This window comes from Macrobrachium rosenbergii, chromosome 37 (genome assembly GCF_040412425.1).
Source record: "Macrobrachium rosenbergii isolate ZJJX-2024 chromosome 37, ASM4041242v1, whole genome shotgun sequence".
Classification (NCBI taxonomy): Eukaryota; Metazoa; Arthropoda; class Malacostraca; order Decapoda; family Palaemonidae; genus Macrobrachium; species Macrobrachium rosenbergii.
The window spans coordinates 12,308,904-12,336,304 of record NC_089777.1 but is presented as its reverse complement, the minus strand read 5'-3'; the positions used below and the strand labels follow the sequence as shown (position 1 = coordinate 12,336,304).

At 37.9% G+C, this 27,401-nt stretch overlaps 2 protein-coding genes across 5 annotated transcripts in view; one reads left to right on the top strand and one right to left on the bottom strand.

The window, feature by feature from the left end:
• On the bottom strand, positions 1 to 26,103 carry LOC136825309 (uncharacterized). 4 transcript variants are annotated; one of them, XM_067081445.1, is made up of 8 exons: positions 25,820 to 26,102; positions 22,628 to 22,837; positions 21,764 to 21,916; positions 15,713 to 16,228; positions 14,820 to 15,278; positions 12,604 to 12,834; positions 10,178 to 10,433; positions 1 to 99 (listed from the first exon to the last, which is right to left on the bottom strand). In XM_067081445.1, exons 1-7 carry the CDS (start codon positions 25,902 to 25,904, stop codon positions 10,201 to 10,203), a joined length of 1,887 nt encoding a protein of 628 aa, XP_066937546.1. In that variant the 5' UTR covers positions 25,905 to 26,102; the 3' UTR covers positions 1 to 99; positions 10,178 to 10,200. The 4 variants fall into 4 exon arrangements, with proteins under 4 accessions (XP_066937546.1, XP_066937545.1, XP_066937548.1 ...); XM_067081444.1 differs by lacking the exon at positions 1 to 99 and having other exon boundaries at positions 9,292 to 10,433; positions 25,820 to 26,101; XM_067081447.1 differs by lacking the exons at positions 1 to 99; positions 12,604 to 12,834 and having other exon boundaries at positions 9,292 to 10,433; positions 25,820 to 26,103.
• The window catches only part of LOC136825308 (glutamate receptor-like), a 104,175-nt gene that overhangs the window by 29,833 nt on the left and 46,941 nt on the right, over positions 1 to 27,401 (top strand). The window lies entirely within an intron of this gene.

Here is a 27,401-nt window from a genome sequence, read left to right as displayed (position 1 = left end):
CTTAATCAAAGGATGTGACATATCAATAAAGGGAGCAGTCACGTAAATGGTAACTGACCGGTCGCGATGGTGACGAGCTGCACTCTCAACGGCACACGCCTGCGAAGAGAAAGAAAACTTAGCTGTGTTCTTTTGTTGATGTATATTGACAAAATTCAGTTCATGTATATAATATATATATATATATATATATATATATATATATATATATATATATATATATATATATATATATATATATATATATATATATATATATATATATATATATATACGTGTGTGTGTTTGTATAAGTAATCCTTCAGTTATCCGAATTAACAGAGCCAAGGGTCTGTCGGATATGGGCAAAATCCGAATAATGGTGAGTAAAAATAAAATCTAGGGATGTTCAAGGGTAACTTCGTACCCTTCCTCACCCAACCGTGGCAATACCACATATCTGTAAACCCTCAGTATGCTTATAAACAGCAACCATCAAACTGTAAACTGAAAACTTAATGCAAAAAGGCAATTAGTTATATTTTTTCCCCATATTTGTAACAAAATGTAGTGCAAAAATGCACTTTGAAAAAACGCAACCCCCCCTTCTTTTTCTCTACCTAATAAGTGGCACAGTTCAGTAGGCAAGTAGCCTACCTGTGTTTACCCACAGGCTACCATGGTTTTATGATCATTAATGTATTTTTATACAGCAACTTCCTTATCAGTTGTTACTATATTGTATTACCATACATGAGATAAAAATGTGTAGGATGTGTGAACTATAGACCTAGGCTAGCCCAGGTGTTACATTCATAGTATCCATTTGGTAAAATCAGATAAGTTATTACAGCTGTATATAAGATAAAGGTAATGGTAATGAAACTGTTACATGTATTTTACTTACAAAATCCATTTATACAAGCAGACACTTTGCTATCCGTGTAGACATCCCTGGATTATATATGTAATCAACGGATAGGTTTGCTTAAAAAGCAAATGGGTGTTACAGACTAAATACACACACAAAACAAAGCCACTACAACACCTTCTAAAAACATAACAAACATCTCACACGTCTCGAACTCTCGCCCTACCCGCGCAACAACTTCTAGCTGCTGGGAAGAAAGGGCGTTGGGTCGGGTATGATACATGAAACATACGCTACCGGGGTCTAAGCGATGTCAGGCAGGGCAGCCGATCGAGACCACAGGTCTACCCCAAAGCCAAATCAAAAAGTCCTTCAAAAGAAGGCATCGTGCTTACCCCATACAAAGATGGGAAAAAAGCATGTTAAAAGAAGAAGAAGAAGAATTATATTGTTATATTATGATTGTGAAACATATAAAAAAAAGATTGGCCTGCCATTTGCAGTGTTCATGTTCTTAGAATCAACTGGTTGAGCCTACGAACAAAAGAATTAGGAAAACAATTTTGTACTTGCTCAAAGAAACGAATGTATTAATGGAACTGTTATTTATATCTTTGCACAAAAATACAAAACTGGTATACAAAGGGAAACTAGAATACTTTATGTTAAAGTAAAATCCCTCAGAATCACAAAACAGCTGTTTCTGGATTCGTTTGTTTACTGATGTGAACATACCTCATTTCCCCCCTCTCTCTCTCTCTCTCTCTCAGTATTAATGAAATATGAATTACTGTATCATTAACAAAAAATACGAAACTAAACTCCAGGAAGTTCACAAAGCCATCGAATGAGCGCGTGCATGCATATGTACATTTATCTTTTTTTTTATTTTTGCTTAATTTACTGTATGGTTTTTATTACAAATTTAGTTGACTCTTAAGTATGGTTATTCAACATATCATAACAGTACACTAGAGAATATTTTATCACTGTTAATGTTTCATCTCTAATCGCTGTAAAAACAGTACACAAGAGGATATTTTATCACTGTTAATGTTTCATCTCTAGTCACTGTAAAAATATTTAACATGCGAATTTATATGTAGGCAAGAGAACACCGAACAGGCTATTGTAAGTTTACCCATGCCATGGAATAAGTATGTACATTTTTTTTTATCTCTCCATCATTCTGTTCTCAGTTTGCTGTACAAAACCAAATGCCTTAGAACACTCAGTTCATGTACACCAGTGTTGTTTACGATGCTTTTCACCTTTTTGTACATTTGGATTAAAAGTATTTTTTCCCATTTGTATTCTGCATCGGCACACTGATAAGTTTTTTATGGAACCAAAAGGAAATATTAAGAAAAATACAAGATTCTGTCACCGTCAGATGATATCAGATCAAATTTTATGGTGATCCTTAGTTGAAAGCTAAAGCGTATGACTTATTTGCTTGCTGATATTAAACTATTCTGGGCTGATGGTCCTTCAAAGCGAAAATAGTCACCTGGCGTCCATTGAAGTTGAGTCCACAAGACGTCTGCGTGAAGATAATCGTGTCCTCGTTCGGGGGACGCCATTTGAGCTGCGAGGGTTTGGCCATCTTCTGGAGGTGGTATCGAGGGCACAGCAAGTCGTACCATTCGCCGTCTACGGGAATCCTGCCAAGTGGCTCTCTGGATCTAGCGAGAAGGCTGGGAATCATCGTGTTCCCGAAATGAAAGTATTTGAACATGCCCACCGTACAAACAGAACACAGTATGAGCCAGGCATATTTCGTCCTTTGGGCTTTTGTGCAGGTGAAATTGGTTACAGTCGCAGATTCCATCACCGTGACTTCACTATTTTTTTCAAAGAAAAATAAAGCCAATTTCAGGTGTTATCTCGTGAGGGAGGCCAATCTCCCTTATCTGCAACTTATATATATATGTGCAGTACCAATAAAAGTTTAATTTCATATGACCCGGAAGGTTAATCTGCCTTTCTCTTCTGAATATAAAAGAAAAATCCACAAAGACTCACTCCGTATGACCCGTAAAACAGACAGTCGGTCATGCACATAAGAAGGTGACCGTCATGATACTTCATGGAAACTTTCCTCATGCGTCTTTCAGTTTTCTCTAATATTTCCTGAAGCCGCCAGAATAACATACAGCAGCTGCAGCGTTGACAAAACACCGACATTACCTGGTCTGCAGGATGTCGGGATTTGGAGTTCGACGGACGAAACCATGGCAGCAATATACAAGAATATGTATGGCTTACATATTCTTTAAATAAATGTCATTAATCCAAAAATATTTCAAATAAAACTCACGAGAGAGAGAGAGAGAGAAAGAGAGAGAAAGAGAGAGAGAGAGAGAGAAAGTACATCTTAGTTTAACCAGACCACTGAGCTGGTTAACATCTCTCCTAGGGCTGGCCCGAAGGATTAGATTTATTTTACGTGGCTAAGAACCAGCTGGAGAGAGAGCGTAAGTGGTGGGGGGGGGGGGAGGGGGTAAAAGTCTATGCCATTTGAAACGGCTGTACAGTGAGTGAAAATTATAATTCACCTAGCTATAGATCTTCCTTGGTTAAGCACTAGCACCGAAGTGCATTTAATTATTTTTATTTTGATACATTCATTATTACATATAATAATTGTTCAGTTAATCATTGCAAAGGAATTATGAAATGCTTTGCTAGCTAGTGAAAAATGATGCTCTTTGTGCCTTTCACGTTTATTTTGTTTAAAAGAAATAAAACTTATTGCATACATACCATGAGAGATTTACTGCTATTACATTGATGAGAGGGCCTAAAATATTTGCTTTGCTCGTAAGACAAGGATTAAATTGGTGTAGAAGAACACTTCCAGCGTGTGCTGTGCGCGCCAAGAAGCTCGCCACTTATGTAACGAAGGACACATTTTGTGAGAGGATCAGTGCACTTGTGATTTCATTCAAGTAACTGGCTTTTTCTTTTTACTTTGAAATTGTCTCTCTCTGCCCCTGGAGCTTCACAGATGCAAAAGATTACACTGCCGTACACTACAGTACCAGGACACACATCGAAAGGGGTGTACGCAACTTCACTTCATAGATTCCAGAGTCTGAAGACCCCTGGTGACTACTAAGAAGTGGATAGACGCAGAAAAGGATTGTCTGAAGAAAGAAGCGTTGAAAAAGTGAGAAGGAGACTGAACAAAGTAAACGGGGGAAAATTGTCTTTAGCTATGAGCACATCCGTTACCTCTTGTGAAGGCAGTTATGTGTTATAAGTCATGAGCATTTTGGAATGATATGATATAAATATAAGGAAATACTTCGATCGAAATTTCACTTATTTGCTTGAATATTTAAAAGTTGAATATTTTCTTGTAATTTTATCAACTAATGTTTTTTCCGCTTGGATATTTTTTAACAGAGCTAAAAGGTGTGGTCATTCGAGTGTCGTTTAAAAGAAGCCAAGGGAATTTTAACTCAAAAGCTGAGCAGAATTAATTTATTAAGAAATCTGGTTGTTTGTCTACAAAAGTTATTTGTTATGGAATTCTTAAAAGAATATTATAGGTTATCAGTTTTGGTGGCATTTTGTTATAATGTATATGGGTTCAGTTTAGTAAATCTGGATACGAAAATTAAAACGACATAATTAATGTGGAAGCTTCGACTCAACCCAAAGGTCTTTGCAAAAGTTGAAAAACAGTTTTTCGTGATTCACAGACATTTCGAGTGAAGGCTACTGAATGACGTCGTCGATATGAATTTGATGCAACAACGCCAATAGATTGTTTCAGTCAGTCAGTCAGTTGGTGAATCAAACGTCTGCCTTTGCAGGAGTGGACTTGAATTACTTTGATCCACATCTGCGTTGTGTGACTGATTCCCCACAACACTTATGAGCGTTTTATACGCAATTGGAAAATGCGCCTAAATTCTGAAACCTTAGCAATACTCTATTGCATATATTGTGCCGTATCATACACGTTGTTTATTGTTTCTTATATTTCTGTATTCATTACATTACTTACATTATTTTAAAGATCGGAATATGACCCTTAGGTAAGACTTTTTGATCGCCCCGCCCCCGCCTCTCCCCACCCCCCACACTCAGAGGAATTCGTGGCTACGCCCCGAGGCTCGTAACCATAATTATCACGGAAGTATTAGATGAGAAAGGACAGCCGTAAAGGAAAAGGAGAAACTTGTCCGCAGGAGGCTGCCGATGCTGCAGATGTAGGACATCAGACCAAAAGTCAGCAAAGATTTCCAGAACTTTCTTTGCCACGGCAAGACATACTGAAGCCAGTGCTTTCATCTCCTACGGAGTAGTGATCCCGTCTGTGTGGGTGTGACGTAAGCAAGGACAGCCATCCTTACCAGAAATTCGCTGCCGCCTAGGAACTGGTTTTCCATTTTCACGGCTGAGGGAAGCTACAGATGTCTCTGTTAGCTTTTCCACGTGCGTGTCACAGACGCTGCTCGTTGATAGTCTGTGTTTTAATTTTTATATCTTATTTTGTTTTAACTGGACCCAGTAATTATAAAACAAAGCTACCTTAAGTTAACCCATTTATTTTTATTTTTTACGAATTTCGTGACAGAAATGTTCATTTTGCAGGCAAACAACTATGTTTTGTGATAAGACCTTCATTTGTTCAGCTTTTGACTTAATCCCTCTTTTGTTTGTTTGAAACGACTGCACGTTTTTGATATCTTAAAATATTTCAAAACGGAAAAAAGAATAATTGTGAGAAATTTACAGGAGAATTTTTCGCTTTAAAATACTAATGCAAGTTAGTGAAATTTCGATCGAAGTATTTCCTAACATTTTAAAACCATTATTCGAAATATTCATGACCTCTGCGACAAAATAGCCTTCACAGGAGATCACGGATGTGCTCATTTCCCAGAGTTTTTCCCCCGAGTTTCCTCTTCGTCTTTCCTTGTTCTGTTTCCTTGTCCATTTTCAACGCTTCTTCGCCGGGAAATCCCCTTTTCCTTCTGTTAACGTCACAGAGAGAGAGAGAGAGAGAGAGAGAGAGAGAGAGAGAGAGAGAGAGAGTTTCTGTTCTATTAAAAGAATATGAGAAGTTGAGAGAATCCTGGTTTCGAATCAGGAAGAGACTCTTCTTTTGACGGTTAAGCCACGCCCAGACTTTCTGACACCTCGTGGCAATTGGAGCAGCTTCCGACAAGTTGTTATGTACAGTTTTATCCCTAAACTGAATAATAAATCTTATGCTTTTTTCTATCAGCCTGCCCTTCCTTGTGGTTGTCGCAGGACCCCACAAGAACATTACGCATCCCTTGTAATTCGAAAAAAGAGAAAAACGCATAAGAATGATTGAGGCTTCTTTTCACAGACCAGATGGAAGATAACAATGTCTACCAAAAATCTTTTCTCCGGAACTCTAATAGATGTGGAGAACTCGGACCTCCTCCCTCTCTGTTGTGTCTTATTGTATTATACTGTAGCTCCTTTTCCCTTCATCCAATCCCCTCCGGACAAACTCAGTTCCACTCAAAATCTCAGGGCATTCATTATTGATTGCCCCCCCTTTTATTGTTCACAGTATTTCAGTGGAAACGCGTTGATTTACTCCAAGAGGTTTTCCCATATTTACCAATCGATCTCCCCCCCCAAAAACTCACTCTCATTCCGGTGTCTGATACGATCTATTGACTTCCACGGTATCGATACTGCTCTTCCGTTTCATCGCGGTTGTTACAATGCCCATCGGCGCACATGTAAAGAGGGCATCATCCACTTATTTCTCTTGCCCTGAAATATTTTCCAGCGCCTCTAGGTAAAATTGCAACTTTCTGATTCATCTGCGTCGTCTTGACATTCATCCTATTTCAAAGAATTCCTTAAACGATTAACCGTCTGTTCTCAGTATTATAGCTGTGCTAGGTCTCCTATATTACTCGGGTTGCAAAACTTACGGATTCCCGAGTCTGTCTCTCCTTTCATGGGATTCCCGAGTCTGTCTCTCCTTTCATGGGCCACCAGTGAGGTGCCGCCTGAAATGGCTGCCATGCGAGCGCAATTCGTTATTCAACAGGACCGATGAAATATAGGCAAATCCAGTAATTCAACAGTAACTAACGGTTCTGTAAGCTTATGGAAGGCTTCTTTGGTCTGTTTCCATTTGAAGGTCTTTTGCTCCATATAACATCCGATGGGCGGACAATTTGTTTCTTGCTACCACACCGATTTAGTACTGAGACGACAACTGTGGCATTTAATCCAAGGGATCTCGATATGGTATCATTGCCACGCTGATCTTCTTCATCCAGATAAGATCACGTGCCCTAAGCGTTCGACGTCGGCGTCTTTTTAAAAATTAATAATATGTATTCTGTTTCAGTTCATAGCCTTTAATACATCGACCAGTTTCAGAAGAGTCCTTTCAACGTTCAGCCGACAGTTGTATCGGCCTAAATAAAAGCAAACCGCATGTCTAACCAAGAACGCTAAAAAAAGTCCTTATGTACAGAGACAATACACCACTGGCAATTAGAATTGCCTTCTGCTTATTATCTCGACCTATCGGGTTTCGATAAGAGCTCCCATTGACCTCGACGTTTAGGAGAACAGATAATTATCTAATTTCCTTGACCTTGAATAACAAGTCTTCTGTTGAGTGGAAGAAGAAAATTATCTGTTGCAACTTCGTTTATCTTTCAGTATTTTACAGCTTCTCATCGTTCTATCCGACTTTGGAATCATTATCTATGTGATATGATTTACTATATATTCATAACCTGCTTAAAAGTATTTACAGCCGAAATGTAAAGCAAAATATGCACCCACGCCACGAGTATTTGAGTCAAGTTTCTTATATTTCTCTTCATTGAAAAGTCCCATCGAATTTTTTATGTGGTAACAGTGTTGAAGCTAAGGTCAGCGGCCATCCTGTAATGTTTGGGAAATTCGTCGCCTGAGGATGTGATCATCAGATATGATGTTTCCTTTCATGACACTTCGGATATCATCTTGATGCAAGTGGTAAATCTTTTTCTCTAAGTACCCAGGCCTCTTACTCATTAGGAGAACACATTACTTACAGAAGCAAAGACGTTTTGGTCAGATTTTAATTTTTGTTTGCAAAACGGTCTAAACAAACGCACAATTAGTGAAGTGATTTCCGGGTAACCAGTTGACGACACGTGAGGTTTTACCTTTTATATTTCATTAAGTAAACTAGATCTTTACATGAATACGTTAAGTATTCAAAATTCATGTTTAGAAGGGGAAATTTAAGCCACATAGGAAACAGGGGGAAAAAAAGCCACATTTCCAGCTCTGGCTGGCAATATCATTTCGAGGTTTATTTTGAATCTTTTATTATAGTATACGACACAATGAAAAGACACAATATGGAAGGTACAATTAAATTGTCCAGTGTTTCTTAATACCTATATAGACAGCATATATACATAGGGCTATTATATGTGTGTATATATATATATATATATATATATATATATATATATATATATATATATATATATATATATATATATATATATATAGATAGATAGATAGATACAATTAAATTGTCCAGTATTTCTTAATACCTATATAGACAGCATACATACATAGGCTATATATATATATATATATATATATATATATATATATATATATATATATATATATATATATATATATAATAATAATAATAATAAGAAGAAGAAGAAGAAGAAGAAGAAAAGCTATGAATACATAAATAATAGAAATGGCAGCAAAAGAATATAATTTTATGGATGACAATTCTCTCCCTTTTCAAACAACAATAGCTTGGAAATGACACTCAAGAAGGAATTTCCAAAACGCTCAGTATAAAATTTGACGTCAGTTGGGACCTGCCAAAGTCTGGGAGTATAAAGAATATTAATCTTCCTAAAAATGGATTTCAAGATTGTGTTATCTACTAGATTATATTGCTTGTGTACTTAATCAGAGCAGCTTCAAGCACGTACCCTGTGAACTGTCAACTGCTTCAAAAAGCAGTCTGTAATGCAGCTGAGTTTAAAGTTCGTTTGGCATCAGTTAAAAGAGGTGATCTTCCAATATGGGTATCATCTTGAATTTTAAGGAAAATATTTCTGTGTTAATCATCATTACCAACTTTTGAACAATTTGATACAGAAGCATAAAGCCCTTGAGTGAGATTTCTCCTTTCTTGGACTTCTCTTGTTATTATTATTATTATTATTATTATTATTATTATTATTATTATTATTATTATTATTATTATTATTATTATTATTATTATTATTATTATTATTATTATTATTATTCTTTGGGTATTGGCCCTCTTTCAAACATGTTTTGTTGAATATGATGGCAGCCTTGGTTGCATTAATTTTGTAGATTATTCGTTCAACTCTTCTAATTAGTCTTTTTCTTCTTCAGTAACAGAATTAAGTAAAATGCCAAAGTTCATTGCAGGGGTTTTATTTTTATTTACTTCCATTATTACTAACAGAAAATTTTTGCAATTTTTCTTTACACGTTTATTATTACTGGTAGGAAATAGCTTACATTTTCATTTACATCTACGTAACTGATAACAGAAAATTACTGACATTTTCTGTGAAACCCTACGTAATTCTTACTGAAACTGACTGATGCCCTTATTCAGACCATAAATTACACTGATAGAAACTAATTTACATTTTTATTTACACCTTATTTACTAATGTTAAAATGTGACAAGCATATTCGTTTAGATCTCAGATAATACTGATGAAAAATGACTGACAATGTCATTATTTCTTAAATAAATTGAAGCGAAATTACTTACATCTTCACTTACACCTTAAATATTACTGACAGCAAATTACTAAAAATTTCACTCAGATACCTGAAATACTACAAACAGAAAATGAGAGAAATACTTTGATTAAGACCCGAGATGTAACTGATGAGAAGTGACCACCATTTTCGTTTAGACTTTTCTTATTGATGGCTGTAAATGACCATAAATTTCAATATTTCTCTTGCATGTTTTGTCAACGTTTTCAGTACTCAAATAGCCACTAGGACTCTATTAATATTAGTACAAGGTAATTTTGCATTTATTTAATTTTGCATTTTTTTGTTTACGGCTAGTTACCTCTTTCTCGAGATCTCATCTCTGTCATTAAACTGACTTTCTAAACTACCGGGAGTAATTCTTATCAACAATTTTGTCACTGACGTCTGTATTGGGTGGGCACATCCTGCAGAGGCCCTCAACAGACCCCTCACCCCCTTCAGTATCCCCACTTAGGGCATGGGCCCGTGTTCGCAAAACTCTAGGGTAATAAAGATAAACCTACCTACCTCGTCACTTAAATTGCTGACTGCTATGAGGCATTTGCACGATTCACCGTCTCATTAGCATTACTGCTGTCGTCAACGGTTTCATCTGTGCGAGCTAAACCATAGACACTGTTGATGCTCGTGTGACTCTTTCTCCCCTCGGATGATCCATGCTGTTCTACCGAGTTTCCCCTTGAATTCGATTCTTCCTCAGCCATTTGTTCACGAAGAACAGTGAGGTCGATGTAATCGTAATGGTGCTCCACAAGACTTGTCCCTGAAGTGAAGAAGAGCCATTGTCAAAAAAGTGAGCTCAGTGGATCTGTTAGTGGGTCCCTCAAGGTTTGCGTCTGAAATTAACAGGAATTATTGTCTTAAAGGTGATCACAATTAATGGTTTACTGTGTTCCACAGAATGTGTCTAAAATCAGTGAGTGTCACGTCTTAAGAGTCTGGTCAATGGATTTGATTTTGTGTTCCACAAGGCTTGTGGCCGAAATCAACAAGGGTTAATTTCTTTAAAGTGAACTCAATGGATTTATTACCGTGTTCCACAAGACTTTTGTCTGAAATTAATGGGAGTCATTGTCTAAAGTCAGGTCACTCTGAAATCAATGAGTCATTTCTTTACAGGAAGGCCAATGGATTTGTTGTTGTGTTGCTCAAGGTTTGTGTCTGAAATAATAGGGAGTTATTGTCCTAAAGATCAGGTAAATGAATTTCCTTCCTGTGATCCTCAGTGCCTGTGTGTCAAATTAATGGGCATAATTTTTTTAGGTCACTACAGTGGGTTTGTCGCTTATCCACAAGGCTTTTGTCTGAAAACAATGGGAATCATCCTCATTGTGTCAGCTCAATGGGTTTATTACTGTGCTCCTCAAGGCTTGTGGCCGAAATCAGTGGGAAAAATTGTCATTTAGGTCAGGTCAGTGCACTTGTTATAATTCCACAAGGCTCGAATCTAAAATAACTAGAAGTCTTTCATTAAAGGTCAGGTCAATGAATATGCTGCTGTGTTCCTCAAGGCTTTTTTCTAAAGTCAACAGGAGTAACCATCTTTTAAGGTCAGGTCAATGGGTTTGTCACTGTTTTCCACAAGGCTTTTCTGAAATCAATGGGGGACACTATCTTAAAAAGACCAATGGATCTAATACTGTGGTCCACAAGGCTTGTTTCTATAAAGAGAGAGAGAGAATCTTGTGCTTGAAATCACAGTCACCATCTTAAAGGTCAGGTTAATGGATTTATGACTGTGTCCCGCATGCTAGCATCTGCAGTCAATGGGAGTCACCGTCTTAAAAATCAGGTTAATGGATTTATGACTGTGTTCCACAAAACTCGCCTCTGAAATCAGCAAGAGTCGTTGTTTTTAAAGTGGGGTATTTTTAAGGTGAGGTCAATGGATCATGTATCTAAAATAAACGGGAATCATCATCTTAAAGGTCAAGTCATTGGGTAGATTTGTAATAAATTCCAATAGAACTGCGTCCGAAATCGACAGGAGTCATTGTGTTAAGGATCAGGTCTACGGATTCTCACTGTGTTTCACAAAACTTGTGTCTGGAATCAATGGAAGTCGTAGTTTTTAAGGAGAGGCATTTTCAAAGTGAGGCCAATGGATTTATTACTGTGTTCATCTTCTAAAAGGTCAGATCAATGGATTTGTTATTGTGTTCCATCTGAAATCAACAGGGTCTTGTTTTTGAAGTAAGATCCATAGTTCTGTAATGATGATCCAAAAGGAAGCAACCTAGGTCTATTATTAATGCATCTATACTGGAACTCGACAAAACACATGTCTGGAAGCTACCTGGATCATAGTTTTTAAAGTGAGGTCAATGGATTCGTACTAGTGCTTCACGAGAATTGTTTTAAAACAACACAAGGCATTGTTTACGATAATGGCAATGGATTAGCACTGGTGCCCGACATGACTTGAGCCACAAATCAACGGACTCATCACCACAGTGAGGTCACTGCGTTCACATTGGTGTTCAATAAGACTTGTGTCTGAAATTAACAGTGGTTATTTTTTTTAAGGTTCAGGGAACACTTTTTTTATGAGAATCTCCTCATCTTTCAATATCTGACGTATTGAAACATTTAATTTTGTGACCTATAAAAAATGGGAGACTATCATCAAAATTATTAATATTCAGACTTTAGCAAAGGCAAAGACTGTACTCACGCGATTAACAATTTCTTTGCTGTTTTATAACATGTCATGTAGTGGGCAGCAAAAAACAAACGCCGTATTTTCTTGGTGCATTTTTGGAGTGAAATGCTGGAGAACATTTACTTTCACTTGAAAGAGGTAAAATAGATCATAGCTCTCGCATTTAACTATAAAAAGACTGTGCTCTCACCAAGCACTTTTATGGCGTATCTTGAAGCATCATTTCATGAAGTGTTTAGATGAGAAAAGAAGAAGAAAATAAGAATCTTACTGTCAGTTTCTGCCGTTCCTCCAACACTGGAATCGCCAACAGAGTGTGGGGGAGTAAGAACAGCTGCAGCATCTGCCGGCGGCGGCGGCGGTGGTGGAAGTAAAACAGCAGCTGTACTCGCAGCAGTGGGAAAGGTCTGGTGTCTGCACAAATGGCACAGGTAGAGAGTGACTGCTGTCGAAATGACAGCCAGGACTGCGCACATGCATCCAAGGGATATTAGAGCAACATCTGGAATGAAGCATGAAAAACCATTAGTCAGTTGAACTGAATCGAATTGAATGTAGGATTTAGGCCAAAGGCCAAGCACTGGGACCAATGAGGTCATTCAGCGCAGAAACGGAAATTGACAGTAAAAGTTTGAAAGGTGTAACAGGAGGAAAACCTCGCAGTTGCACTATGAATCAACTGTTAGAGAGGAGGTACAGTAGAAGGAACAAAAGGGGTTGCAGCTGGGGGTCGAAGGCACGCTGCAAAGAACCTTAAGTGAATGCATACAGTGCACCGCATGAGGTTCACTGACGGCGCTGCCCTCCTACGGGGACCATTAGTGCAGCCGTCGCCTTAGCTTCCTGTTTTCTCCACGTTGCAGTATTGATTTGGGTTCTGTTTTAGCTTCTTATATTCGCTGTTTCTGTCGCTTCTCACATTTTCCGCTCAAGGACTTTCCATCTCTAAGGATGCATGTTTTGCATGTTAATGGCCTTTCAGGGTTCTTTCATGTCAATGTCAGAACATTTGTTTATAAATATAGATAAATATAGTAATAATACCAATATGGAAGGATACTTATTTACATTGCATTATTGATTTGGGATTTAGCTTCTGGATTCGTTGTTTTTGTCGCTATGTTTCTTACATTTTACGCTCAAGGACATTCCACTTCTAACATTTTTTAAATAATAATAATAATAATATGGAGGGAGTCTCTCTTTTAGGGCAGTGTCATTAAAAACAATTGCTGTTTCAATGGCATTTAGCTTGTAAAGGCTTTTCTCTATTCTTCTTATATTCTTCTCGTCAACAGGTATAATAAGCTAAATGCCATTGAAACAGCAATTGTTTTTAACAATAATAATAATAATAAAACTTCACAATCATCGATCATCTAAAGTTGAAGAGACCAGAATAAAGATGTTAAGGATAGACATGTATAATATAGGAGGGAATAAGTGGAGAGAGAGAGAGAGAGAGAGAGAGAGAGAGAGAGAGAGAGAGAGAGAGAGAGAGAGAGAGAGAGAGAGAGAGAGAGTTTAGACAACACTGTGAGTAATAAAATCTCTCAAACAATTTAGGGCAGCGAATACTAAATTCTTAGCTATCTTACCTCAACCACCCTTACAGAAAAACGCTCTCTCTCTCTCTCTCTCTCTCTCTCTCTCTCTCTCTAAAACATTTATTCACTTATGGTTAACCCTATACATGTCTTACGCACCTAATGTTTTTTACCCATTCATACTTTCTAAGCAACCACTTGAATCCTTAGGCCATGGTTATATTTTTCCTTGTTTCCTACAGGAATAAAGGTTAGGATCAATCTACTGCTGTTATAAATACACAACGATTAATACTCCATCAAAGACTAACTTGTGAAATGTTCAGAAAACTACGAGAAAAACGCACATCATTTCACTTGTATGTATGTAGGCTATATATATATATATATATATATATATATATATATATATATATATATATAATATATATATATATATATATATATATATATATATATGTGTGTGTGTGTTATATATAATATATACACATATGTATATGTATATAAGTTAAAAACGGTATAAACGGGTGCAATGAAGAAACAAGCCGCACAGATAAAAGAAACAAAGGAAGAACGGATAAGTGTTGAATTTTGTTCCTTGTGGGAAAAAATGGAAATAACGCAGACCAACTGAGTGAACAAAACAGTCATCCTGAGAGAGGTTTTCAATCTCGGCTGCCCTTTCTTGTCGACTGTGAGGTTAGCCCACAATGACAGTGACAAAGCTAGCTAAAATAATAATATTTATATGATAGTGGCGATAAATTCAAGCACACGAATTCTCGTGCAATATGTATTCTCATAATAATTTTGAAGTGTAATCGTAACACCTACATCGTTTATTTACGTGAAGAAGCAAAGAACGCTCATGAAAATCCAAATGATCATAAGGAAAAATAAGTAATTAGGATAAAACACAAAATGAAGGGGGGAAGCTTACCTGCCTGGCGTTGCAGTGCCGGACCAATCTCTAGGTCTGAGGTGAGTGCTTCACGTCCAGGTATACAGGGTATGGCCCACAAGACGTTGACTGACTGACTGAAGTCCAGGTAGAGATCTTTCGTTGATGCAGTTAGATTGTATACATCCTGCTTCCCTTTTAAAGGATTTTTGACAATCAGTTCCATTTTATAAAAATCATATATGTTTCCGTCATATAGATTTCCAAAGGAAACATGAAATTCCAACTGGAACCACTGATTACTGACCACTTCAAGGTCAAGGTTATTGATAGACACATTTTTAGTGATGTTCATGTGCTGTCCCATCATCACTTCAGCTGCTAGGAGATGCTCCACATCTGGCGAAGGCTTTTTCCTCCCGAATATCTTGAAAGAGGACGTGGAGTTTACTTGGGTGTAATTGATGTGAATCGTCCCCTTTTCAAAGCTATAACAGTCTGGAATAAAAAGAAAACATCTTACAGGAAACAGACTTTGTTATAACTGTGATCACTCAATTAACTTCATTGCTTTTGGCAAAATTATGTGAATTTTCTTTCATTTTGTTCAGTTTTATTTCTTTTAAATAAACAGGGTTGGGTTGATATCCAGGATCATAAAACGATACACAGTTCAGCTGCTCCAGCTGTTACAGAAAGGGACGTAGGAAGTCGGTCGATAAGTCAAGTGAAGTTCACCGATTACAAACCTTCCCATAATCCCTTGCAAAGAATTTTAAATATGCTTCATAACTGGCATTCTTCAGTCTTCCTCTTTCTTATTCTTGCTTTAATTCTCTCCCATCGTTCCCCTCGCCATTTTCTGTTCCTGTCAGTTTCTGTTATTTCCTGGTTTATAGGGATAATCAGAAAGAGTACCGAAAAAGGTTTACCTGACTCTCGATGCAAAGTTGCTGAGGGACATTCCGGTAGGCAAGACAGTGCCACCGTGGTGTCACTCTTTCGTTTGCAAGACAGTGCCGCCGTGACGTCCTTGCCCGGGTAGCAAGTCACTGCCCACAAGACGTTCTCTGAACGAGCGAAGCTCAGGTACAGATCTTTATTCGGTATGGATAATGTTTCCATAATTTTGAAGTTTGGACTTTCTTTTATCTTCGAAGGATTCGTAACTAACAATTCCACCATATGAAAAGGCTCTTGCGTGTTATTATAGAAGTCCTTAAGGGTGACACGAAACTTCAAGGAGAACCAGCCGTGGCAGGTGACTTCAGGAATGAGGGAATCGAAGAAAAGGTGATGATTTTGACCACCAGTTAACTCGACAGCGTCAGCACTGAGGTTCCAGTTTTCTGACGAAGCTTTTACCCTTCCGTAGATCATGAAGAAAGACCCCGAAGGTCCCTCCTTTCCGCTCCAGTGGATCGTCGCTTTTTCGAAGGTATAGCAGCCTGGAAAGACGAGGAAACACATGCCAGGAAATTGACATGAAAGGTTTGTTTTCATAGTATTACCCAGTGTGTGTGTTTTAGAATAAATGAACAGCATACCATGAGCAGTATGGACCCATCTACTTACATATATTTACATGCAAACACACACATATACATACATATATATAAATATATTTATATATACGCATATATATATATTGTTACATGTGGGGCTTGCTGATGAGTTTATTAATTAATTAACATAATTTATGAGGCCCCGAGTTGCCAGTGACACATGTAACCTGTCCTTTAAGGCTAAAAGTTAACCTCAAAGACAGGCAATTACTTAATTAAATAAGGTTGCCAGTCGGGGAAAACAATACAGGGAATACAGGGTTACTCTGCAACACATGGATTACAACAAACCCCCCCTAACTTCCCAATTGGTCCTGACAAAGAAAGAATGTGCGGTTAGCGAGGAAATTACATGAACTTTCGCCCACGTTGGACACAGTCAAGTTTCCCCTTACTTCAAGTAAAGTTATAACACAATGGATGTCTGTACTACTATATATCGTACGCAATTTAGTATTGGTAAAGGCTATTTCTCTTCCGAACAATGGGTTTGAGACACAAGGCTGCCTGAAATTTACTTACTTAATTTTCCCTAAGTCCTACTTACTGCATGGGAATAGTTTATACAGTGTCTCTAAGCAATATTAATTATTCTTACACTAGACTTCATAAAAATAAATTGGTTATACCCTGTTCTTGTAGATGGTGGCGAAGTGGTGAAAACAAAGGAAAAGTCTTGGAAATGGCCGTTCGTTTCACTAATATCATTGAAACAGTAAGAGGGCAAGTACAAAGAATTAGATACGCACACAACGTGTGTGACTCCCACAGTATCGAGTCTCTCTCTGATTCCTTCGGGGTCAAAACAGGGCGGCTGTAGCGTTGGAGTGTTTGTCGCATCAGTATGCCTAATGCCTCCGGCAGTCTGAAATTTTGACAATACATCGCCAAACATAGAACAGGGAAAAGGAAGCTTTAAGACCACCTTCAATAGAGGTTACGTAGTGAAACCCTCCCTATGGGTTTAGGCCCCTAATGCTAACTATTCCTGCTAAAGACGTTATTTTTTTTTTAAATACCCGCCTCCCTTAGCATGGACAGAGACGTCTTCCTGTCTTTTTTAGAATAATATGTTTACTAAATAATACAGAGAGGGCGAACAGCAGAATATTTATAAAATATATATATATAAATACACACACACACACACATATATATATATGTATATATATATATATATACACATATGAGGCCACGAGAAAATTGAAACAACGTAGTGCAAGATCTTTTGCCTTCACTCTAAGGCGATTTTGAGTTCAAGCAAGTGTGTGTGTGCACACGCGCTTGCTTGTGAGAGCACGTTATTCTTTTCATATTTCTAATGTTTAGCCAATATCTACTATCGACATCAAGCTAAATTCAGGGGCTACTGTTTAAACGTCTACAAATACAGCTGTCACAAGGCTCTATAGGTTGTGTGTGTTCGCACGCAAGTAGCAGGCCACATATTTCATTTCCTTGATTAAAAGTTACTGCTATGTTCAAAAATCCTCAAGCCCCTTGCTCCAAGGATCTGTTTTTCAATGGCAGGTAAAATTTGGAGCAGTGTAAAGTTCGAGAAGTTGGACAGGTTCATATGTGAGGAGGAGCCGAAAAGGATCGGTGGAAAAGTAAAAGGCAAAAAGCAATGCTGCAGAGAACCTTAGGCAGTATCAACAGTGTGCCGTGCAAGGCAAATCGTAGGCCTCGACTTCTTACCATGAGCGCTGATTTAATTAATATTGGCACAACAATCAAGGATGTAAAATTTCGTGGGAACCAGGAGAATACTATTTTCGTTTCACTTGAAATAGCTAATCTTCCACTTTCACTGTCAGAGCTGTGTTTGTCCATACGCTGTTCCCATAAGAGGTTAGTGCCGTCAGTGAACCTCATGCAGTGCACTGTAGGTATTACTTAAGGTCCTTTGCAGCGTCCCTTCGGTCCCTAGCTGCAACCACTTTTATTCCTTTTACTGTACCTCCGTTCATATTCTTTTTCTTCCCAGTTACTTTCCACCCTCCCCTAACAGTTGATTCATAGTGCAACAGCTTTGAGGTTTTCCTCCTTTTACACCTTTCGAACCTTTCTACTCTCAGTTTCCGTTTCAGCGCTGAATGACCTCATAGGTCCCAGCACTTGGCCTCTGGCCAAAAGTCTATATTATTGCTGTATATGCTGTTTGTTTCAGGATCGTATACCTTGAGACATATTTTTCCCGAACTCCAGATTTCGTCTGCAGGAGCCTTGTGCCCGACGTCTATTTTCTTCGTAATAATCACCTCCCTAACCTGGCAGCCATCTGGAATTTAACTCTAGGTTTTGTCTGGAAAAAAAAGTTAAGTATACCTTAGTTTCACCAGACCACTGAGCTGATTAACAGCTCTCCTAGGGCTGGCCCGAAGGATTAGACTTATTTTACGTGGCTAAGAACCAATTGGTTACCTAGCAACGGGACCTACAGCTTATTGTGGAATCCGAACCACATTATACCGAGAAATGAATCTCTATCGCCAGAAATAAATTCCTCTAATTCTTCATTGGCCGGCCGGAGAATCGAACGCGGGCCTAGCAGAGTGCTAGCCGAGTACGATATCGACCCTTCTAATGAGGAACTAGTTTTGTCTTGGGATCAAGTTCCACCTTTTTCATAAATAATTTCAGAGTTTATCTTGAATGTTCAAGATCGGATATTTCCCGTGTCAACATCATCATTCGAAACGCTGCTCTGGAAGAATTAATTATAATTATTGTTATCATTCATAAGATGACCCTTATTCATATGGAATAAGCCCACCACAGGGGCCATTGACTTGAAATTCAAGCTTCCAAAGAATATGGTGTTCATTAGGGAAGGTAAGAGAAGGTAAAGGGAAACACAGAAAGAAGAGGTGTCACTTATTAAAAAAAAAAATATAAATTAAATTAACAAATAGATAATGATGCATTAAAACGCAACTAGAATGGTGCTAGGGTAGTAATGCATTGCATCTTCGCTTGAACTTTTGAAGTTGAAAAATCCTCGTCGTATAAACGTGCTTGCGCAGTTTGCTTTTCCCGTGTGTCTGGCGACGACGAAAGAGGAAGGGCCATTTTTGGTGAATGTTAAAGCGAAGTGTTGCCAGCAAACGAAAAACTCTTTCCGCGGAATTACAAGAAGTTTTATATTCGGTGAAACAAGGGCACGGATCCAATTTTCAAAACGAGGCGGCCTCATCCTGCAATCGCTATTTCAAAATAATCCTAATAGGTTTACTTACTGACAGTCTGCAGTACCGAAAATGATTCTTATATATATATATATATATATATATATATATATATATATATATATATATATATATATATATATATATATATATATATATATATGTGTGTGTGTGTGTGTGTGTGTGTGTGTATTATGTATGTATGTATATATATATATATATATGTATATATATAAATATATGTACAGTATATGTATATATATGTATACTGTATATGCATATGTATATATATGTATATGTATGAATGTCTTTTACTGTAATACCACAGTGTAATATGAATATAAGGAGGTCCATAAAACATTATTTGAACGTTGCAACCATGTGTTTCAAGCACTTCCTTCTTTGCCCCTGTTCACTGGTAATCGAAATAGGCCTATATGGTTGCAAAGTTCAAATAGTGTTTTATGGGCCTTCTTATATTCATGTATATGTATATATATATGAAGGACTTTGATTTGCCGTTGGGGTAGGCCGTAGCCTCGATCGGCTGCCCTGCCTGACATCAATTAGACACCCCGGTAGTGAATGTGTACATGTATCGTACCAAATCTCCAGCTCCCTTTCTCCCAGCAGCGAGGAGAACTGAGCGGTTAGGACGACAGTTCGAGGCGTGTGAGGTGTCTGTTATGTTTTTAGAAGATGTTGGAGTGGCCTTGTTTATGTGTGTATTAGTCTGTAACACCCATTTGCTTTCGGCAAACCTGTTCACTGATTAGCCTACATACATAATCCCGGGGTGTCTACACAGATAGCAAAGTGTCCGCCTCTCTGACCAGTCGGCTGCGGATTTGAACCCGTGCCACAGACCTCTATGAAGTCCTAGGCTGCAGCTCTACTGACCGAACCATCGAGGCTCCATATATGTATATGTATATACTGTATGTATATTACCTACAGGCATTGTGTGAGCTCCTTGATGGTGATAAAAAAAAACACGGGAACGGTTTTTATCTTTTGTATATATATATATACAGATATATATAAATATGCATGTGTTTATATAATTATATATATATATATATATATATATATATATATATATATATATATATATATATATATATATATATATAAAATCTCCCATTCACTTTTCACCAGATATATGTGTATTTGAAATAGTCACAAAAAGGTCTTACGGACGGGTAACAGCCTCTGCAACATGGTCCCATCTCATACAGACTCCAAGACAGGACAAATATGGAAGAGAAAAAACATGAAAAACGCTAAAGGAACTTGCAACAGACTTTACAAATCGGTGGAAGTGAAGTTGGTGACCACATCACCAGACTAATTGTGTGGGAAGACCGAGCCGTGTTAAGACTTGAGGTTTTCACAGAGCAGTTTAATCAGACCTCCTAGTCGAAAAGAACAGTTTAAACAATTCACAGAACCATGTCCTAGAAAAATTCTAGTCCTTAGATTTAATTCTGAAATGAAGGGCAAGCAAATGTTGAAACACCTGGACAGCCAGGAGGGAAGAGAGCAAATGGAACGGATCTAAAGCATGAGAGAAAGCAACTCAGCTAGGAACAGAAAAGACTAATCTTCGTCGGCACCTCTCCCAAGTGTCCCGTCTGTACTGAACTGCCATTGATTTCTGAGCAACAGTGCTGCTTCCACACCATCAGTTTGCAACGCTCCCCATTTACCCATTTTCCTTTTACAGCGAGATCTTCAAAACCAAACAGCCAAAGACCTTCAAGCGAGGCAGGGAATCTGATCAACATCACAGCCCACCTCAGGGTTTGCAAATGAATCAACTCGATAATGCCGAGGCTAATTTTGGTTCTACTACTGAACTCCTTATAGCACACAAAATGGAAAAGCGTATTGTCTGTGGAAGATAAGACAGTGACCTGACAAACCTAAAGTTTACGACCACTTAACATGTTCAAAACGTGAAACTAATCTTAACCGAAACTGCTCAGAGTTGGTCGGTAAGCTCCCAAACTGAAAATAACGAAAATAGCTCGAAAGGAAGACAGTACAGAATTAAGTAATATCTCCGTTTATGAATTAAGCCGATGAAGGTTCAGAAATAAATGCAAAGATAATAATTCTACTTATCTTTTCACAACCGTAGTATCAATTAAATTTCCTACCTTCCCCGACGGTTGCATTTAAATCCTCAACAGATTATTTTCTTCCAATTTTACAACGATGTACTTACTTCCTGGACAACCGAAAGCAACGTTGACCATCTTGTAGCTTGTGAGGCGCAACTTCTGAATGTCTGTAGATAAAGGGATGGCATACTCAAGGGAATTCTTCTTATACGCCGTCAATCTGTCATCTAGGCGTCGGTAGACAAGCGTTGTATATTCTGAAAATGCATAGAGGACGATCGAATAAATAACAAAAATATATATTTATACATGTATATACTTGTATATACATAAATATATTTACATACATATATATTTATATTTTTACATATATATATATTATATATATAATATATATATATATATATATATATATATATATATATATATAATATATATATATATATATATATATATATATATATATATATATATATATATATATATATATGTGTGTGTGTGTGTGTGTGTGTGTGTGTGTGTGTGTGTGTGTGTGTGTGTGTGGATACTACAAAGCCTTGAATCCACATAAAGAACAAATGAGAGTAGCCTAACTGACTCGTGATTTTCGGGTGAAACTCGTGGTGTTAGGCAATTTTCAGCTAAATCTCTTGGGCACTTGTTCTCCCTTTGTATTTAAGGCTATGTAGTGACAAGCACATTGAATATGTGAAGAAAGAGAGAATCTGTTACCTTTCTTTACTGCATTGTAGGATATGTTCTTGGTGGTTTTAATTTTACTGAACTTATTTTGAAACACTTTAACCAAAACTAACAATATTTAAATTGCTTTTATATGGATGTCTAAAAAAGAACGATCATACAATAATTGATAATTATTACAAAATCTGTCTGTGTTCGTCTACGTACTCATTCACTTGATTTTCTAGTCTATTTTGTGTTCTGCCAAATATTGTCATCACTCTTACCGCCATCTGAAGGGAAAGTTTGGTCACAATCCACTTGCTGCTTCGAAGTGTTGTGCGTCAAGGCTACAACACATCTACCCTGTTCATCGAGGAACTGGACGACGTTGGTTTCATGGAAGATGTGGTTGACTGTCACGAAATGCTCTCCTTTGCCCGAGATGTCGTAAAATGGACTGTCCGTCTTGTCATGGACAGGGTACAGGAAGCAGCCTGAAAGAAATGAGGAAAAAAAAGCACAATGAAAGCAAAAGCTAACACAAGATAGAGATTTGTGAAATGTATGGCCTATAGAATACTATAAAGAATTTAGGCCAAAGGCCTATCTCTGGGACCTATGAGGTCATTCAACGCTGAAACGGAAATTGACAGCGAAAAGGTCTGAAAGGTGTAACAGGAGGAAAACCTCGCAGTTGCACTGTGAATCAATTGTTAGGAGAGGGTGGAAAGTAAGATGGAAGAAAGAACATGTGAATGGAGGTACAGTAAAAGGAATGAAAGGGGGTTGCAGGTAGGGGTCGAAGGGATGCTGCAAAGATCCTTAAATAATGCCTACAGTGCACCGCTTGAAGTGCATTGACGGAACTACCCCCAAACGAGGATGAAAATGCATGCATCTACAGGTTACTCTTTACCCAATGTACATTTGTTTACTAAGTTTTTGTTCTGTGGGAGCTCTTAAAATGCCATATTCTTGACATAAGAAGTGAGGCAAAAATTAAATGCATAACCACAAGCCCCTAACCATAAAAAAGAAGGCATGAATCAGCAAAACGGATTTCCTGAAGTGTTGGTTAATTAAGAAACATGGTAATTTATCTTGATTATTGCACGTCCTCATAGATACTGTATTCTAACAACAACAACAACAACAACAACAACAACAATAATAATAATAATAATAATAATAATAATAATAATAATAATAATATCTGAAAACCAGTGAAGACGAGTGGCTAAGAAGTTCATGGGAAGAAGGACTGATAAAAATAGACGAAGACCCAGAATTATACACAGACAAGAGAATGGAAAACAGAACAGAGGAATGGTACAACAAACCAATACACAGAGAGTACGTGAAACAGACTAAAGAACTGGCCAGCAATGAAATATAGCAATGGCTACAGAGGGGAGAACTCAAGGAGGAAACAGAAGGAATGCTAACAGCGGCAAAAAAGAACCATATATGTCCAAATAAGAATTGATGGAAATAACATCTCGCCCATATGCAGGAAGTGCAATATAAACCACGAGAATCCGGCGCTTGCACAGAACCGGTACAAAAAGGGGCATGATTCAGTAGCAAAAGCCCTGTAGTGGAGTTTAATATATATTTATTTTTTGCTGGTTTTACCCAATATCATTCTTCATTTTTACGTTCATATTTTAACACAATGTTACTAGTATGTCATCATTCACCTATTCATTATCAATCATATCATTAACTTATATATTTCACCTTCATTATGGCGGTGAATAATCTTGATGGGTTCCGGCGCTTGGTCTTCAAGACCTAAATTTCATAATCAATCAATCAAGGAACACCAGCTAGCTTGTAGTAATAAGCGGTACGAACACCGACCTGAGGGAGTGACAGAAAACGATCAGGCAAAGATCCTCTGGGACTATGGTATCAAAACAGATAGGGTAATACGTGCCAATAGACCGGACGTGACGTTGATTGCCAAAATCAAGAAGAAAGAATCACTCATTGATGTCGCAGTACTATGGGACACCAGAGTAGACGAGAAAAAATTGCCAAGTATCAAGACCTGAAAATCGAAATAAGAAGGATATGGGATATGCCAGTGGAAATTGTACCCAAAATCATAAGAACACTAGGCATAATCCCAAGATCCCTGGAAAGGAACCTGGAAAAACTAGAAGCCGAAGTAACTCCAGGACTCATGCAGAAGAGCGTGCTACTAGACACAACGCACATAGTGAGAAAAGTGATGGACTCCTAAGGAGGCAGGATGCAACCCGGAACCCCTCACTATAAAAATCACCCAGTCGAGTAGGTTGACTGTGATAGACAAAAAAAAAAATAAATAACAATGATAATTCTTTATCATTATTGTATCATTATATTAAGGATATACGCCCATGGAAATGGATAAACTGTATAAACTGGCATAGCTAGACTCAACATCGCAGTCTGGCTTTGTGCGATAAAATGAATGATAAGCGAGCAAGAAAAGATGAAGAAGAAGTGTCGGAAATTAATGCGTCCAATAAACCGCAATGAATAGACTCGATCGGATATAATTAATAAATAATAAATTCGTTACAACATGTAATTATCAGAAAAACAATTAAAACCGGAAAATGAACTTCAGCGAACACTCAAGGTGGCGAACTCTATCCCAAGGACTGTGGAATTCCAAGAAGCAAAGAGTACGGCTAAGCCCAAGATTGGAGAAGTTGGGGTGCATGGTTCCCACCAAGTATGCAGGAAGTCACGCAGACCCAACATATTGACCAGATGTAACTGAAAGAGGAAATCTGAGCGCGCAAAAGCTCCTGTCGAAATCTCACCCTATAAAGTCTGTAGCCAGGAAAACAAATTGTGTGTATCAGTGTGTCTGTGTGTGCGTGTTCATAATCCAGTGGTCTCCGTATTGTGTATTTTGAAACTTGAATGTAAGAGTTAGACGGCGAAAAAATTGTTAGTCCACAGCGAAAGGAAGAATAAAGTGGCAAGAATCTGTCAGGTAGGCCGTTAATGATAATAAAACAGGAGTTAAACCGGCTACTTAACCTGAAAAAAAGTGAAGCGCCTTTGCACGTGTAGTTACAAAGAAGGAAAAGGCGATTTAGCTGCAAGGGGACAAAACATAAACTGCGCATCTCCCGAGAGAGAGAGAGAGAGAGAGAGAGAGAGAGAGAGAGAGAGAGAGAGAGGATCAGAACTAGGAGGATATCAGGGAAAGAAAGAGGAAAACCTGGAAAAATCAAATTCCGTGACAAGAATGGCAGTGATTGATATACTGTGATCAATCGAAACCTTATAGCTGCAAACCGGCATTGTTAAGAAGATTAAGTATCACTATCTTCTCAAACGAGTCGGTGGAAGAACTCCCATCAGTCCTAAACGCAAACGAACTTCGGGCTTCGATGACCACACGAGATCTAGTGACAGATTCCACTGCTAAATCAATCAATCAATCAATCTACAACGAAGCAGCCACTTACTTTCAACATCTTTTCCCTGATCTGAAGTCGCCAGCGACGGCGCCAGACAGAAGCTTATCCAGAGGAAGAAGAAGCAGCCCAACATCCCTGGGACGCCTCAGGAAACCTCTCCCTTCGAGATGACCTCCCGCTCTCTCTCTCTCTCTCTCTCTCTCTCTCTCTCTCTCTCTCTCTCTAGGGCGCCGGCGATAATATCGTCAAGGATGGAAAGGCTGGCTGGCACTCTACGTACAGAGCCTCGTCGACACTCGAGGCTGAGCGAAACTGAAGGATGTTTTCCCGCAACTTCATGCATTATCGCGACAGGATATGCCGCAGATGGACGAGGATTTTGTAGCTCATCCTACTCATGGCATTTGTAACAGAACATTATTTCATGAGTATGGACTGGGATAATTGACTGATATGATTGATTTAATTGACGTCCTTCCACGAACAAATATTATGATAATCACCTTCATCTCTTCCTAGTGTGGAAAAGGTAAGGACAAGGCTATATATATGTATATATAACAAATACACACACACATAATATATATATATATATATATATATATATATATATATATATATATATATATATATATATATATATATATATATATACATATATACACATACACACATACACATACACATACATACACGCGCACACACGCACATTATATGTATATATAGGCCTATATATATAATTATATATATATATATATATATATATATATATATATATATATATATATATATATATATATATATTATGTATGAATGTATGTATGTATGTATGTGTGTGTGTGCTTGTGTGTGCGTGGGCATACTTACTAGGAAGTTGGAATTAATACATATGTGGAGGTAAAGGTGAATAAGTAAAGGCTAAAGCAACACCTAAGCGAATCAAGGACAAATGGTTGCGCGTAAATCAAGCATAGAAACATACCCAGGGTCATAACAAAGTCTGTGGAAGACCAACGCATGATGCAAAGATCCGCTTGAAGAATCAACCGCTGAAAATCTTGCACCTGACAAAACCAAATGTCGTCTCAGCGGTGATCTCCAACGCCAAACATCGTTAAAATATTCTAAATGACGATTTGCTACAAAACATCTCAGTGAGAAATGAAGCAAATGAGTTTAAAACTTTGTGACACAATGGAAATGTTAATGGATTATGATTACTTAGTTTGCTTATCGGGCCACATTGTGTCCCATTGCCGATCATCTTAAATTCTAAAGTCCCAGCAGTGGTCACATGTGTTTATGTGCCAATGGCAATGGTATTATTCATGACTGGCGTCACCAGTCCAAGAACTGACCAGATCCAATGTTGCTTAATCGGCCGGGAGACGAGTTGTCCTTGAAATTTAAGGAGCACAGAAAACCCTATGATACTTAACTATCAAAATCAAGAGGTAAGTTAACTTGGTTAGAACAGAAAAGAATAAAGAATTTAGTCCCAAGGACATGCGCTGAGATCTGTGAGGTCATCCAGCGCTGAAACGGAAATTGACAGTAAAAATTCTTCAATTGTATTGGATTCCAGGTACATATTTCCTTTGTAATACCCATCTGTCGTTTATATGAGCTT